The sequence below is a fragment of the Amphiprion ocellaris genome, chromosome 13, assembly GCF_022539595.1.
Source record: "Amphiprion ocellaris isolate individual 3 ecotype Okinawa chromosome 13, ASM2253959v1, whole genome shotgun sequence".
Classification (NCBI taxonomy): Eukaryota; Metazoa; Chordata; class Actinopteri; family Pomacentridae; genus Amphiprion; species Amphiprion ocellaris.
The window spans coordinates 35,696,466-35,712,611 of NC_072778.1; the positions used below are offsets into that span (position 1 = coordinate 35,696,466).

General features: G+C 38.4%; 1 protein-coding gene across 2 annotated transcripts; it reads right to left on the minus strand.

Annotated features, from left to right (window-relative positions):
* Positions 1-12,954: 12,954 nt before the first annotated feature.
* Positions 12,955-16,142, minus strand: LOC111567561 (gap junction alpha-3 protein-like). Of its 2 annotated transcripts, none has more exons than XM_023268759.3 (2): positions 15,818-16,142; positions 12,955-14,897 (listed from the first exon to the last, which is right to left on the minus strand). In XM_023268759.3, the coding sequence occupies exon 2, from the start codon at positions 14,877-14,879 to the stop codon at positions 13,782-13,784; it is 1,098 nt and encodes a 365-aa protein (XP_023124527.1). In that variant the 5' UTR covers positions 14,880-14,897; positions 15,818-16,142; the 3' UTR covers positions 12,955-13,781. The 2 variants fall into 2 exon arrangements, with proteins under 2 accessions (XP_023124527.1, XP_035803384.1); XM_035947491.2 differs by lacking the exon at positions 15,818-16,142 and adding an exon at positions 15,076-15,710.
* Positions 16,143-16,146: the final 4 nt, after the last annotated feature.

Sequence of the window (16,146 nt, forward strand, 5' to 3'; positions counted from 1 at the left end):
GTGCCATATGATGAAATAATGTAAAGGAGGCCGTGAAAAACACTCCAGAAAGGTTTTCTTTGAAAAAAAAATCATCATGAATTTTGGCGCAAAAAAAACGCCTTACTATACTATGTCGAAAAAAAATGCCATTTTTCAAACATGTTGTAAAAACGTGCCATATGATGAAATAATGTAAAGGAGGCCGTGAAAAACACTCCAGAAAGGTTTTCTTTGAAAAAAAAATCATCATGAATTTTGGCGCAAAAAAAACGCCTTACTATACTATGTCGAAAAAAAATGCCATTTTTCAAACATGTTGTAAAAACGTGCCATATGATGAAATAATGTAAAGGAGGCCGTGAAAAACACTCCAGAAAGGTTTTCTTTGAAAAAAAAATCATCATGAATTTTGGCGCAAAAAAAACGCCTTACTATACTATGTCGAAAAAAAATGCGATTTTTCAAACATGTTGTAAAAACGTGCCATATGATGAAATAATGTAAAGGAGGCCGTGAAAAACACTCCAGAAAGGTTTTCTTTGAAAAAAAAATCATCATGAATTTTGGCGCAAAAAAAAACGCCTTACTATACTATGTCGAAAAAAAATGCGATTTTTCAAACATGTTGTAAAAACGTGCCATATGATGAAATAATGTAAAGGAGGCCGTGAAAAACACTCCAGAAAGGTTTTCTTTGAAAAAAAAATCATCATGAATTAGGCAAAAAAAAAAACTCCTTACTATACTATGTCGAAAAAAATGCGATTTTTCAAACATGTTGTAAAATCGTTCCATGTGATGAAATAATGTATAGGAGGCTGTGAAAAACACTCCAGAAAGGTTTTCTCAGAAAAAAAAATCAGCATGAATTTTCAAACAAAAAAACGCCTTACTATACTATGTCGAAAAAAAATGAGATTTTTCAAACATGTTGTAAAAACGTGTCATATGATGAAATAATGTAAAGGAGGCCATGAAAAACACTCCAGAAAGGATTTCTTCGAAAAAAAAATCATCATGAATCTTACCGCAAAAAAAACGCCTTACTATACTATGTTGAAAAAAAATGCCATTTTTCAAACATGTTGTAAAAACGTGCCATATGATGAAATAATGTAAAGTAGGATGTGAAAAAGACTATGGTAAGGTTTTCTTTGAAAAAAAAAATCATCATGAATTTTGACGTTTGAAGTTAAACTGGAGAAAACAGTAAATCTACTCTCTAGTTGTTAACATTGTTTAATCTCTGTTGAAACACGTGTGTAATTTTTTTAATATATGTACTTGTTTATTATTTATCTTTCTTCCTGCTGGGGCCTCTTACCAGGTCATCATTGTAAATGAGAAATTGTTCTCAACTGATCTTACCTGGCAAAATAAAGAATAAAACAAATTGACTGATTCACATGTTGTATTACATCTTAGTGCAGATTAGAAAAATAACCTCCCAGAATATGACCAAAGTAATGATTAACACTACAGTTCAGAAAACATCAGAGTGTAGCCTGTCGCTCTAAAAACGTCATAGTTTAGCCTTCAGTCCACAAAACGTTGTTATGTCCTGGCTGTCTGAAGTAGGTGAGGAGCAACACAAAAACAGTCCAAATGCTGGTATCCAGAGGGTTAGACGAGTATTTATTTGAAAGTGTGTGTTTACAACAACACAACATGTGAGGGGGCTAAAAGCAAATGGGTGTTAGTAAAATAAAAATAAATAAACAGAACTAAAAGTGAACTTCACATTGACATTGATGGGCATTCCAACCAGGAACAAAGTAAAAGATAATCAATAGGAAAAAAAACCTCTTCCTGTTCACCTCTTAAAACCCAAAAACACACCGCAGTAGCACCCTAAACTAAAACTACCAATGGGTTCCCTGTTTTCCTTTGTGAACAATTCAAAGGTCCCTCTCTATCTCCCCACACATCCACCAACCACTGGAACACATCTCCAAAGTTCTGCTGGACCAGCTCAGCTTCCCCTCAGAAGAAGTGCCGCCACCTGCCAGATGAAGGAGCCTTTTGAGAGGCAGCTGGCATTGTGATTGGACTGTACTTTGGTCTGTTCCAATCCAGCTTCAGCTCCAGAGACGGCAGGCGGGACGAGTCAACGGAGGCCGGATGGACGAAGGCATGCAGCTGAGTACAATCCAGAAAACAACAGAGGAGGAGGGCAGCAGCCCAGAGCCAGAACAAACAGAGTAGCATCGTATGTCTCTTAGAAAACATCATAGTATAGCCTTTGGTATGAAAAAACGCCATCATATACATTGTATATTGTACAAATAACAAGTCAAAGGAAAGAGACATACATTGTAGAATTGTAGTAATTGTGGGCTGACTGATTTACTGATTATCAGTATTTTATTTTTGACTGATTTACGGTAATAAATACATTTAAAAATGGTGCTACTTTGGCTCTGAACCTTAATCTACCTGTGGTTGCTCTGTCTTCTGGAGTGATTTGATTGGTTATACGTCACAAATAAAACTCCTTTAACTTAACATCTGTAAACAAAACAAAAACGTATCAACAAAGTTTAGAGTTTAGTTAGAGTTTGTGTTCTTCTAAGTAGATAGTAGTAAATATTTTCATTTACTGCAAATGAATATCTACTCCAAATGTCTCACTAATAATCATTATCAGCCTTAAAAACCCACAAAACACCCCTCTATACTGGACCACACTTAGTACAGTCCGGTTCCCCCTTCTATAAATCTGCTTGGAATCTTCCACTTCCTGTTTGTCAAAGTGGCCTTCTACCTGGACAGGTTTTGTTGGAGCTCATGCAGCAAACATTTTGGGTAACTGCACTTAGTGATGGCTGATCGAGGCTTTGTTGAAGCTTCGACACTTCATTCAAAACATGGTTCATTACTCGAGGCCTCAATGACACACAGTGCTCGAGTAGGACATCTAGTGGTCAATAATATGAAGTGCAATCAAGACGTGGTCGTTGGTTCATGGATTGTTTTGGATTTGATTCGCCATGCACACATTCCTGTTGGACTACACTAGATGATTGTATGGGTTGTAGTGGACACAAAAATAATATTACTAGTAATAATAATGACAATAACTATTGAAGAGCACGTTTCTCTTCTTATCCCCTGAGCTACTCACTCAGATACTTTTTTTTTTTTTTTGCATATTTATCATCTTTTTTTTTTTTTTGCCATTTTCGATTTTTTTTTAACTCGAGTCTCGACTCGATCATTTTTCTCAGGAGGTTGGACTTTAGCCTTTGTGCTGGAGGGTTGAACCCTCAGTTCCAAGATTTTCAAAGCCTCCAGACGTCCTGAGTCCTCAGGACCTGAGCTTTCACACAGTCTGAGGGCTGAAATTTTCTAAGTCCCACAGTAGATCTCTGTTAGATTGAACTTCCAGACAGTCCAAGGACTGATATCTTCCAAGTTCCTGAGTAGTTCTCTGTTAGTTTGAACCTTCAGACAGTCTGTTAATGTTTCGATTAAATCTTTAAGGTTTTTCTTTTTAAATGTTTTACCACCTTTTAATGTTTAATTTTCTTTTTAAATCCTTCATTGTATTTTCTGTGTAATTCCTATTTGAACTTTTATTGTCTTTAAGATATAATTTTCTAATTAAACATTTAATTTTTTAATTAAATGTTTTGTCTTTTATTGGATAGGTGTAGTGAGAGACAGACAGGAAACGGGGGAGAAGAGTCGGGAGAAGACTTGCAGTAAAGGGCCACTAGCGGGACTCGAATAATTAGATAATTCAACAACATACAATACATGTCATTATGAAATTAAACAAAATTTTAAAAATACAAATATTAAAAATTACAGATAAAATATTTTCCATAATTAAACATTTAAAAAATAAAATTAAAGAATATTACACATTTTAAAAAATGCAAAACGTTTAATTAGATTATTAAACCTCTAAAAAGACAAAACATTTAATAAAAAAATTAAATGTTTAATTAGAAAATTACATCTTAAATTTCTTAAATGTTTTAAATAATAAAACTTTTTAAAAGTTTTATTGTATTAATTTTTTTGTTTGATTTAATTGCTTTTTGTTATGTAGTTTAATTCTTTAATCTTCTTTTTCTCTCAAGATTTTAACCCAACCTTAAAAATGAAATAAACCCTTAAATCACAATGAAAATACTTTTGTTGTCACAATCATGAGTTAGTCAATTATTCAGTTTATCAATTCAACTTTATTTGTTTAGCACCTTTTACACAAATGACAAAACTAAACAAGCAAAGAGAAAAAACTATGATTAAAACTCATAAACATTAAAAAAAAAAAAAAAAAAAAATTTAACATGGTAATAAAATATGTTGTGTCCAGGGGATGGAGGGAGTTTATTGAAGTCTTCTTGGGCTCACATGGGAAATCATTTAAAATATAAACTTGATATTCAGTCTAAGGAAACTGCAGAGCGACAGAAGAACCAACAATATCTCCTGTTTTCTCCTTTGATGAGTCAACTCTTCTTGTGCTTTCAGACCAAAGAACTACAGACTCTTCACAACCTGCTCAAACTCTTGGTACAGGACCTCACCACACGGGTCAAGAAGGTTTCTGTCTCATTTCTTCTCTGAAGCTCACCTTCTCCTGCTCAAACTGCTGACAAATGTTTCTGTTGCTCTAAAGTCTGGTCTCCAGAACTTCCTAAAAACTCTCAAAGTCTCTTCTGCTGCAGGTTGCTTTGTAGAACTGTTCCAGAAAACTTCACTAAACCACATGGAGGGGCCTCAAGATAGTCGTCTAAATGAAACCATACAAAAACCAAACTAGCACAACCCAAACGCTAAAGTCTCCTGCAGCCTACCAGAGAACCTCTGAGAACAGAGAATCAGGACAGGAACTCTTACCTTCTGGACAACCAACGCTGGTTCACAAGAATACAGAATGTGTCTGACCAGAAACCTCTAAAGACTCACTACAGCCAAGATAAAGACACAACTCAGCTGCACCAAATCCACTAATCACTGCAAACATTAGCACCATGTGGGTAAAGAACCACATTTACCAAGACAACTATCCAGTACAAAGCCCTAAAACACACCAAGAAACACATTAAAGATGATTTTACTGCTGGAAGCTGCAAGCCAACACCTAAAGATCAAACTAAAGCAACAGAGCCAAACCCGGTTCTGTGGTGGAGAGAAGCAGAGGAAATGTTTGTCTGCAGCTAAATAAAGCACGAAGACACTGAGCTGCTCAGGTGTTCCTGATAACACCTAGCAGCCACCTGGACAGCCAATAGGAACACAGCTTCCTGGAAGTCCAGAGGGTTGGGTTAGTGAAGGAAATTTAGTTTCAAGTTGAGGCAGAAAGTTAACAAAGAAAGTTGAAAACCACCTTCTGATACCTGAAATCTCTGAGTTTTCACACAAAGAACACCTGAACATGTCAAACTGGTTCCATAGTAGAACCATCATTGTAAAAACGTCATAGTATGGTGTGTTGCTCAAAAAACATTAGGACCCGGCTGTCAGTGGACAAACATGTAAGAAACATGAGAACAGAGAGAACCCAACCAGTAGGTCACAGTTTATCATCCCCCAGTCATCTCCTGAAGTCCATATGGTGAGAGACATCAGTATCTGGTTGTTCATTTACCAGAGGATGCTTATAATCATGCTGATGTGGTCTGTACTCTACAGTATTTTAGTGACTCAATAAATGTCCAAGTTGTTTTTTTTAAAATGCTTTTTAGTTTTTAATAAACATTTAACAGCCTATATGTAATCAATAAATGGCCTTTGCCTATCTTAAGAAAAATTCACTCAGAACTCTGATATGCTAACAGCACTAAATAAATCAATAAATACATGCATACACACATAAATAAGTTAATACGTTAACTGTGTTAAGATAAGATTTTAAAAAAGTTGTTTATGTTTTTGCAGAATCCAGTATTGCTCACTGGTTGGTCATTACATTTTGTTAGTTTGATTTCACTGTTTAAAATGATGCCACCTCTTTTCAGACAGAACCTGTGATAATAAAACAATACAAAATTTTTAGTTCCGTGTTAATAAAGCACTTAAAGCTTTAAGTATGGCTAAATGCTTTTTTCAAAGTTAAATATATCACTCCTTAGGTGGTAGTGGCCTCAAGTTCAGTAAAGTTGGAAAGATATTCACAGATTGGGACTTCCAGCATCAATAACTCGTTAGATATAGGTTGTCAAAACATAAACGGTGCCTCTTTCCCATTGTTGCAAGGCAGACAATGTGCTACAAGCCCAGTTTTATCAAAAGTAGCTGTCTTTCAAGCTACAGGAATAACATTGGTGTCTATGGAGTGAACAGGGTCCGTCTGCAATTTGCAAAACCGCTGCAACAGTAAAGAGAGACACAAATATTCAATAACTTCACTCTTATACATTGTAGTGTCACTAAAATCACTGCAGCCTTCAACTGGCTCCTGTTGACAAAGTGTTTTAACAGAAATGTAAATGCTGTAATTTGATTCTTTTAATGAACCATGTAACTTGAATGGATGTGATGCTGGTGTGACCACAGTGCACACGTCTGATGTTGCTCACAGTGGTCCAAGGGACGCTCAGGGAGTTTGTGTGTTTGCTCAGACTCAGGAAAAATTACAGGGAACATTGTTTGGGACTCAAGCAGTTCCTTCTTTTACTCACTATCTCCCCAGCCTTAGAAAAAAAAAAACCTGTTCACACGGCACAGATGAGGCTGAGGTACACAGGAAATGTTTGGCTCCATTGTACAAGTTTGGGTAAATGGTTTTGTGGGTTGCCCAGTAAGCCAGTGGGTCTGCCGTTCTTTCTACAATTGCATTTGCCAGGCTCTACTTGCGTCTTCGTCTAATAGGCTCCACAGTTGAACTGAAAAATATTGAAGATCATCATCACCAGAAATGTCAGTCATTCCCTATTCAGAAGAGAAAAAAAATACCTGTGGAAGGTGCTGCTGGTGATGGAGGACGAGGCTGTGGTGGTGCTTGTGACGTAGATGACTGCTGCTTGGTATTCTTTATGTTAATTGTTGTGCATTCTGTTATTAAATGTTCTTTCACACTGACTGCCACTCTGATTGGTGAATCCAAAAGTTTTGAACTGCAGAGCCACAAGTGTAGCAACAGTCAGTGAACTGTTCTTTTCTTTGGTTTGTAGTCTGTCAGCTAAGCACCTGACAAGGTTCTGTGCCAGGTGTTGTGTCATGGGGGTGGTGAGTTGGGAATATCTATCTATCTATCTATCTATCTATCTATCTATCTATCTATCTATCTATCTATCTATCTATCTATCTATCTATCTATCTATCTATCTATCTATCTATCTATCTATCTATCTATCTATCTATCTATCTATCTATCTATCTATCTATTCTCTATGAAATACGAAATCTGACATACTACTAACTCTCAAAGCAAAACAACAGCAAAAAAACCAATCTATTCTGCAAAAAACAATTCAAATGAACAACACTAAATAGGGATCTCCTATCCCGGAACACTCGATCCCGCTGAGTGATTCACATAACAAACCGAACCAATCAGGTGATTCGAAGCAGTTGAGTGCTTCAAACGTCACTGAAGTGATTCAAACGTCACGAGTCACGTGACCAAACCACGCCTCGGCACAGTGGCTCGATACGTTTGCTTCATGAGCTACAGCGCATGTGTCGAAGCCTCGGATATCAGAGGACCATCACTAGCTGCACTTTAATATGGATGCATGACACTGAATTAGAGTCTGTTTTAATGAGACTGAGTTAAGATGTGTAGCTCTGTCATTAAATAGGAAATTATTTCTCAGAATTCACAGAGAAAAGTCTGAAATGTTTGCTAGGTTAGCATCCCACATGTTCTTTGGCTCAGCTAAAGCTAACTCTCTCCAACTTCTGGATCTCTTGAGTTGCTTGTTGTTAAAATATCTTGCTAGAGGTGCTGAAGCTCAGAAAGTCTGAGATGTTTGTTCAAAATAAGCTCATTCTAAAGTCTGATCTGATCTGTCCTCTTTTGTTTGAACTTTCCCTAAACTTAGGAGTTAATGACAGAGCAGCACATCCAGACTCAGTCTCATTTATGTAGAGATTAAACTTCAGTGTCATTCATTGATGTTAAAGTGCAGTTTTTCAAATGTTTGTTGCACATGCTCCTGACCAAACCAGTCCAGGTGGAAGACGATGTGAAGAGAAAGCTCCAGAGGATGAATATCACACATTTACATTGGAAATAAATGTCCTTTAATTAGACATTTTCATGCAAAAGTTGGATTTCCCTTTAATTACATTCAAATCTTTGTTGTGTTTTGTTGATGTTGGCTTCTAAATGTTTTCTGACACTCGGCCCCAAAGATTAAAACCTTTTATGGCTCACAAGCTGCAACAAGTCACACATTATCAACTATCTTTCTGACTAAACTAAGATAAAAAGTGAAAAACTGCCTGATTCCTGCATCATGAATGTAAATCTGTTTGGTTTTTATGACAGTAAACTGAATATATTTGGGTTTGACATTTTATAAACCAAAACAAGAAATGAATTAGTGGAGAAAACAATCAACAGATTAATTGACAAAGAAAATGTGTTTTCCAACATATATGGCTGAATTACTCCAACATTACAAGAAAAATACAATTTTAATTCAATTTTATTTATATAACGCCAAATACAGGTCAAATTGTCTCAAGACACTTTATTTTTATATTTTTTGTCATATTTATAATATGACAAGAAATTTAAACCTCTTGACTAATCCTTGACTAATTGGTTTTTAAGAAAATAATGGACAATTAAATAACTTTCTCCACTAAAACTAATAAATATGAGGTCAAATAGAAGGAAGAGTTTTAAATACTGCAGTCCCACGACGACAAGAATAAAGTTTGTCAACAAGAAGTAAATCTGCTGGTGGATTCCATTAAAGTCCTAATAAATGATAATAAAGTGTGATACTAAAGGTTTGTGGTGCTAAAAATGTCAAAGTAAAAATATCAAGTTCGACTGATCTCATCTTTATTGGACCCAAATCACTCACACCATTTCCCCACTCCCCTATTACCATTGATAACACCACCCTATCTCCTTCTGCTCACATCCGCAACCTCGGTGTGATATTTGACAGCAACCTCACTTTTGAACCCCACATTAATCAGATCACCAAAACTGCCTATTTCCATCTCCGCAACATCGCCCGTCTCCGCCCCTTCCTCTCCTTCTCAGCCGCTGAAACCCTCATTCATGCCTTCGTCACTTCCCGCCTTGACTACTGCAATAGCATTCTCTTCGGCTCCACCTCCAAAGTTCTCAATAAACTTCAACTCATTCAAAACTCTGCTGCCCGACTCCTCACCCGAACCTGTTCTCACGACCATATCACCCCCGTCCTGCAGAACCTCCATTGGCTCCCCATTTCACACCGCATCCAGTACAAACTGCTTCTCCTCACCTTCAAGTCCATCCATAATCTTGCCCCCTCTTACCTTACCGATTTGCTCCTCCCCTACACCCCCCCCAGGAATCTCCGTTCATCCCACACAAACCTCCTTTCCATCCCGCACAGGACCAGCCGGCGACATTGGGGGGACAGAGCCTTCGCCATTGCCGCCCCCACACTCTGGAACTCCCTCCTCCATGCCCTCCGTGACTGCACCAACCTCACCACATTTAAATCCCTTTTAAAGACTCACCTTTTTAGATCTGCTTTCCTTAAGTGATTCTGTATTTTATCTTGAACTTGTTTTACTATCTATTGATTTTAATTAACAGTTTTGTTTTATCTTATTGTATTTTATGTACAGCGTCTTTGAGTTTTTGGAAAAGCGCTTTATAAATAAAAATTATTATTATTATTATTATTATTATTATTATTATTATTATTATTATTATTATTATTATTATTATTATCATTATTATTATTATTATTATTACTCCATGGATTTTCTGGATGGTGGTTAAAGACCTGCTCTTCTAGTCGTCTTCCTTCTAGTGGCTGTAAAAAGTCACTCCATTCTGGCCGACTTCGACTAAAAGGTAAATAATAAAAGGAAACAGATTGGTCACATGGCACAAATACGTTTTACACCTTTAAATCTTTAAAATTAAAATCAACAGTTCCAGATTAGGTGTCACCTTCTTTAGAGAGTGACTGGTGGGGATAAAGAGCTCTCTCAGACTTCCAGAATGAGTTTGTGGATACCTATGAGTCTGGAAAGGGATTTACAAAGTCCAGGACTCAAGCAAATTCAGCTCGATAGCACATCATAAAAACTAAAAAAAAGTCTCCGTGAATCTCAAAATTTCATCAGGGGATCTGCAGTTAACTTCCACAACTGCTGGTGTCAAAGTACTGCATCTACCATAGGAAAGAGGTTGAACATAATTGACCCCCATGTGAGACGTGGCAGAAAGTGAGGCTTTGCTACGCACTGACAAATCCATGCTAATGTTGTTTGGCCACAGTAAAAGTCTACATTTTTTTCTACAGACCAAAGGCAGCTTTTCAGGTGAAACATGATGGTGAAATGTCATGGTTTGCTGCCTCAGGGGCTGGACAGCATGCAGTCACTGAACTCTGCATCATATTAAAGAGTGCTGGAAGATAGAGTGGATGTTTTAACAGAATAACGACACTCTAAGCACACTAGCTAATCCACCAAGCAATGACTCAAAGTGAAAAAACAGAGAATAATGGATTGGCCTTGTCGAAGCCCAGATTTAAATCTCTCTGAAATGATGTGGGAGGGATTCAAAAATAGGCAGTACATGCAAGAAAACCTCCTCAGTCCTCAAACGGAAACGATTTTTCATGGAACAGTGCTAAAAAACTTCAGCAAACTGATGCAGAGATGGCAGAGAATTATACAGAACTAGAAGTTATTTCTGCTAAAGGGGGCAATACAAGCTTGCAAGGTCACCAAAGAACACTACATCTACTGACATTTCTTTTTAAAAAATGATTTAAAAGGCTCATTTTCCTTGAGGTGTTGTTCAAGTATAACTCATCGACACTGTTTCTAAGAAGATCACATTTGCCTGCTCAGCTGTGTCAAAAAAGCTAGCAAGTTCCTTCATTTTTTCACATAACTGCATGTGCTATAAAGTATTTTGTATCTTTGCAGTTTTTATTTAAGTTACAAGGCTATTAGAAGGTTAACCCCCTTTTGTATTCTCTCATATCTTTGTTTTTGCATTTTAAAATTCAAAATATAGATCTCTACAGAGTGAGTTATGCTGAAGAAGTGGCCTCTGCAACGATCAGTAGAAATGTGCTTTTCCTACGGTCTGGAAATGATACAAAAGTAATTCAGGGAAAAGAAAAAGTGCTGGAAAGGAGGATGGTTATGCGTTTATTCTTTTGCTGAGGGGAGAACAGTCCACAATTTTTGGCAGTACATAGAAAGTTACTACAGCAACTCCCAAAAAACTAGCAAAAAGGCAGAACCAAAGGCAAAAGATTTACAGTCTGTAAATCTTTTCCAAGTGATAATTGCACTGCTACTACATAATGTTATGGCTGTGTAAAAATTATTATTGTACATTTTTAAAGTAGTGATATATATAATTTGTCTCATTCATTTCTATATTAATAATGTATTTGTGTTATACTATTGTTACATGAAGGTTTAAATTCAAAAGCACCATTTTAATTATTAATCTTAAAATACAATTCAGTTATGAGGAGAGTGTTGCAATTCTTCTCTTATTGAATGGAAGAAGCCAGAGTAAATATCACACACAAATTATAGTCAGATAATCACTAAAACTGCATTAACCTGATCATGTTTGCTGCTAAAAAATGGGCACCATTTATTTAAATTGCAGGGTTTATTAAGAAATAATACAGTTTTATGCAAAAAACGCTCAAATGGCTGCCTGTTTGGAGCCAGCATTCTCTGCTGATCTGCTATTTATGCTCATGTCGCTCCCAGATTCAATTTTTGCAGCTTTGTGTAATTTATTGGAATGTGCCGTATATCTCCTACAAATGTGCTACGCTGTTCATCTTCTATAATAGCCCAACGGTCTGATGTGACCACAATTGGAAATGCTGGCCTTCGTAAAAGGATTCCATTTCAAAGTGCTGGATATACTTCGAAGTCATAACTCTGTTCATCTGTCATCATTTCAAAGACACACATAACCGTTTTTCTCAAAGATGATCGCTTTATTATTTTTCAAAATGACCATCATTTTTCATCTTCGTTTGTAAAAAGTCAATGTATTTTTTTTTTTTTAAATTAGAGACTATTCTGGTTTACTTACTGATTTATGGAGCTATATATTACAGATAACACTTCTGGCTGTTTAGTCTGCTTGTGCTATTATTTGTTTTCTCCAATGATATATGAAGGATGTGAGGCATACTGTGTTTGGCACCACAACACACAGAAAGTACAGCTTCGAATGCCCAGACTGTACTCAATCTTATCTCAAAACACAGAGAAAACTACAACTGAAAGAGATTGAACCCCTTTGTTTTTAATTCATTTAAAGCAAAAAGAAATCTGATTTGCTCTTTGTTTGGCATGCCAAACACTGACAGGAAATTATGAACGCACCAGTCCAAAAGCATGAGAGCGCTTCCTGGCCTAGAACATGCTATGCCATTAATTTCAAGGTTTCCATACCAGGGGTTCCTGTGTGCTGTGGTTTCTTGTCACGGATGCATGTGTGTGTGATACGCAGACGGTAAAAGACTTCACACATGACATGTTTATTACTGCTCGGACATGTCAGTTCTTAACATATGAAATGTTTGTGTGTAGATGCCAATGACTCAACTAAACCTGGCAGCTTCTAATTTTGGAGATTTAAAAGAAAAGGGACTGTATACTGGAAACTACTGTGTACAAATACTAAACCTCTGCTAATATTGTCTTCCCTATTTCCAAGTTGATCTTGATTTATCTTTTTCAGGAATATAAAATAACAGCTGCAACATGTCTTTGGGTGAAGCAGCTCCCTCACTCCTGATAAAGACTTTGGGATTATAAATGAACTGCTAACAGTGCAAATTTAAGACAGGTTTATTTTCAAGCAGTTTTTCAAACATGGTTGTCACCCAAGTGCTTTACAGGAAACAAACGACACAAATACAGATCTAAACAGGGATAAACAAAACAATGTGCTTATAATTATGTACTAGTGGGCTGTTGCAATTAAAAAAAAAAAGAAGACAGTACAAATGTGGGAACTCCTGAGACCAGTGCAATTTGTTTTTCTGGAATAAATACAGATTCCAGTGTGTAATGTGTTGTCAGGTATTGCACAACTCTTCGCTTCAAGTCTATGCAAGTGAACTATGCTAGATGATGACCTCAAAACTGTTGGAGGAAGTTAAATTTAACTATTCACCCTATCTGATTTCCCTTAAATGAGGTCAGGTCAGTGCTGAACAAGTTCCTGCCCTGAATTCTGGGGTTTTTCACGCATTGAAACAATAAAATAAAAAAAGAGCTCAATATAAACCTGAGCAAATTGTATTTTTTTTTGTTGTTGTCTTTGTTCAATGTTAGTCGTAAGTTGGAATTTGAATACAGAAAACACAAATGTCAAAATCCAATTAGGTTTCCCAGAATTAAAAGTTCTCAGTAAAGGATTAAATGACAGCAGATTTTCTTTGAATGGGAAAGTTCAACAGAAATCAGTCTTTATACATTACAGTACACTTGAAGGTCCTCTGTGTGCCCGATAAATGTCACTCCCCTCTAAGCTGGAATGAGTCAAACCTGTGCCATCTTTAAGAGAGGAGTCGGTACAGCATGTATGAATGTGTCCAAACAACATATGATCCCCTCTCAGCAATTTAAGACCCCTCAGAGAAACATAAACCTCCTCATATCTTCAGATCGTCTATTCTAGTCTTGTTGTTGCTGTGTTTGGCACCATGGCCGGGCCTGGCCTGCGTAGGTGACCCAGGGGCCGATCCTGCTCCCTTCTTCCCTTTCAGGTCACATTCCTCTGGCTTGCTGCTACTCCTCTCCACTGCCAAGTTATCCTTATTCTGTTTGTAGGCCGCCTTGCTGTGGTAGGGGTGGAAGGACGAGTCTGTGCCGGCAGACAGTGGGGACAGGTTGTAGCTGGGTACCGGTGGGTAAGAAGGCTGGACTTGGCGGTTCCCATGGAAGTAGTCTTCGTAACTGGGCGCAAATGGCACCGCCGCCTCACTGGGCTCCTTGGAGATACCCTCAGGGGACATGCCACCTCTCCTGAAGGTGATGCCCTGGCGGCACTTGGTGAAGCCCAAGTGGTAGATCTCTATGAGGTTGAGGAACAGAGAAACACTGGCCACTCCCAGCATGAAGATGATGAAGATGGTTTTCTCTGTGGGCCGGGATATGTAGCAGTTCACCACATTGGGGCAGGGTGGTCTGTCACATGTATACATGGGTTTCAGCTCGAAGCCATACAAGAGGTACTGGGCCACGATGAAGCCCACCTCAAACAGAGTCTTAAAGATTACATTGAAGACATATGTGCGCAAGAGCTCCCCCTGCAGGCGCACTCGTCCCTTGTCATCCCTTATCAAAGCTTTCTTGTGCTTAGCATCCCCAATGAGGGCCTGTTTGTCTGAATGATGTGCATTTTCCTTTTCTCTCTCCTTCTCTTTCTCTTTGTGCTTCTCCTCCATCCTCACCAGATGGAGAATGTGTCCCAGGTAGATTAGCGTAGGTGTGGACACAAAGATAATCTGCAGCACCCAAAAGCGGACGTGGGAGATGGGGAAAGTGATGTCATAGCAGACGTTCTCACAACCAGGCTGCTTGGTGTCGCAGGTGAAGCCCGACTGCTCGTCGCCCCACACCTTCTCTGTGGCAGCACTCAGGATCAGGATGCGGAAGATGAACAAGACAGTGAGCCACACCTTCCCCACCACGGTGGAGTGCTCCTGGGCTTTTTCCAGAAGCTTTCCCAGCAGGTTCCAGTCCCCCATGGCTGTGCAAGTTCAGATCTGGGACAACAGAGGTATGAAAAAAAAACAAAAAAAAAACACAGTCACATTCAAATTGTGACTTATCTATATCTTGATCTACGCAGCAGATATTCGAAGAGACTAAAATAAAAGTAATCCAGGGGCTAAAGTGGGCTTCGGTGTTCCTGGTGACTACAGATTCTATTAAATGTCTTACCAAGTTCAGCAGAGCTCAGAACGAGCGAGTCTCCGAGGAGCCAAGCTGCCTACTGAGTGTCCGACTGCTGAGCAGGTAGTGGCCTTATCCACATGGATGCAGACAGGATTATATTTACTTTAGGAGGGTATATATTTGGCAAGTGTGGACAGGGGGAAGGCAGATTTCAGTCGTGATTCCACTGCTCCCGGCCTTCACGACCCGAGCTGTGGCAACATGAGCCACACGAGGTGAAATCAAACACCGGACAGATGCGTCAGGAAGTGCGAATTAGAAACAGTCGAGTAATGTCAGTAGTGTCAGCTCCTGTGACACATTATGGTATAAATATATTCTGCTTATGATGGATGGACTGTACAGTAGCAGGACAGGAAATTCAAAGTATGCCGCCGTGACGGTGAATGAATTCTGACCAATTGCTGAAATGTGGCAGGTGAATTGATGTTTGAAGGAGCCAGTGCTAATAAATCTTATGCTGTAGCAATTGTAGACTGGGCAGTAAATTTAATCAAAAGTGTGCTCTCTGTATCAAAAACTCCTTGTAGTATGTGATCACACATAGCAGTGGAGAGTAATATCAGGAACATCTTTTGTCAAGATCATGTAAACAAACTGTAGCATTTGGCCACAACATGCACTTTAAGCAACTCATTTTAGGTTCATGTCCAACTTAAACTTCTAAAATAACACAAACTTCTACCCAGAAAGTATGAATTTCACTCAAAAATCAAAGAAGACTCACATTTACTGGAGAAAGCCACCTTGTCAACTTATACATCCCCTGTGGTGAAGCTCTGTGTGCCTTGGAGGGTCCATGAGGCCGCCCTGCTTCGCTGACGAGGCCTCAGTGCAGCGCTGATCTTAGGGCCCCAACAATGCCCTTGAATGGAGAGGAAAAGTGGACTCCTGCTCGAAACAAACTCAGTTCCACACCGACAAACCCACTGGCTCAATCTCCTGTCTTCAGCTACAGGCCGGAGTCTTGGATCCAGGCCTCGAGGTCTTCCGCTGAGCACAACACACACATACACAACCCTGCTGGACACACTCTCAACCATGTCCAACGTGCCT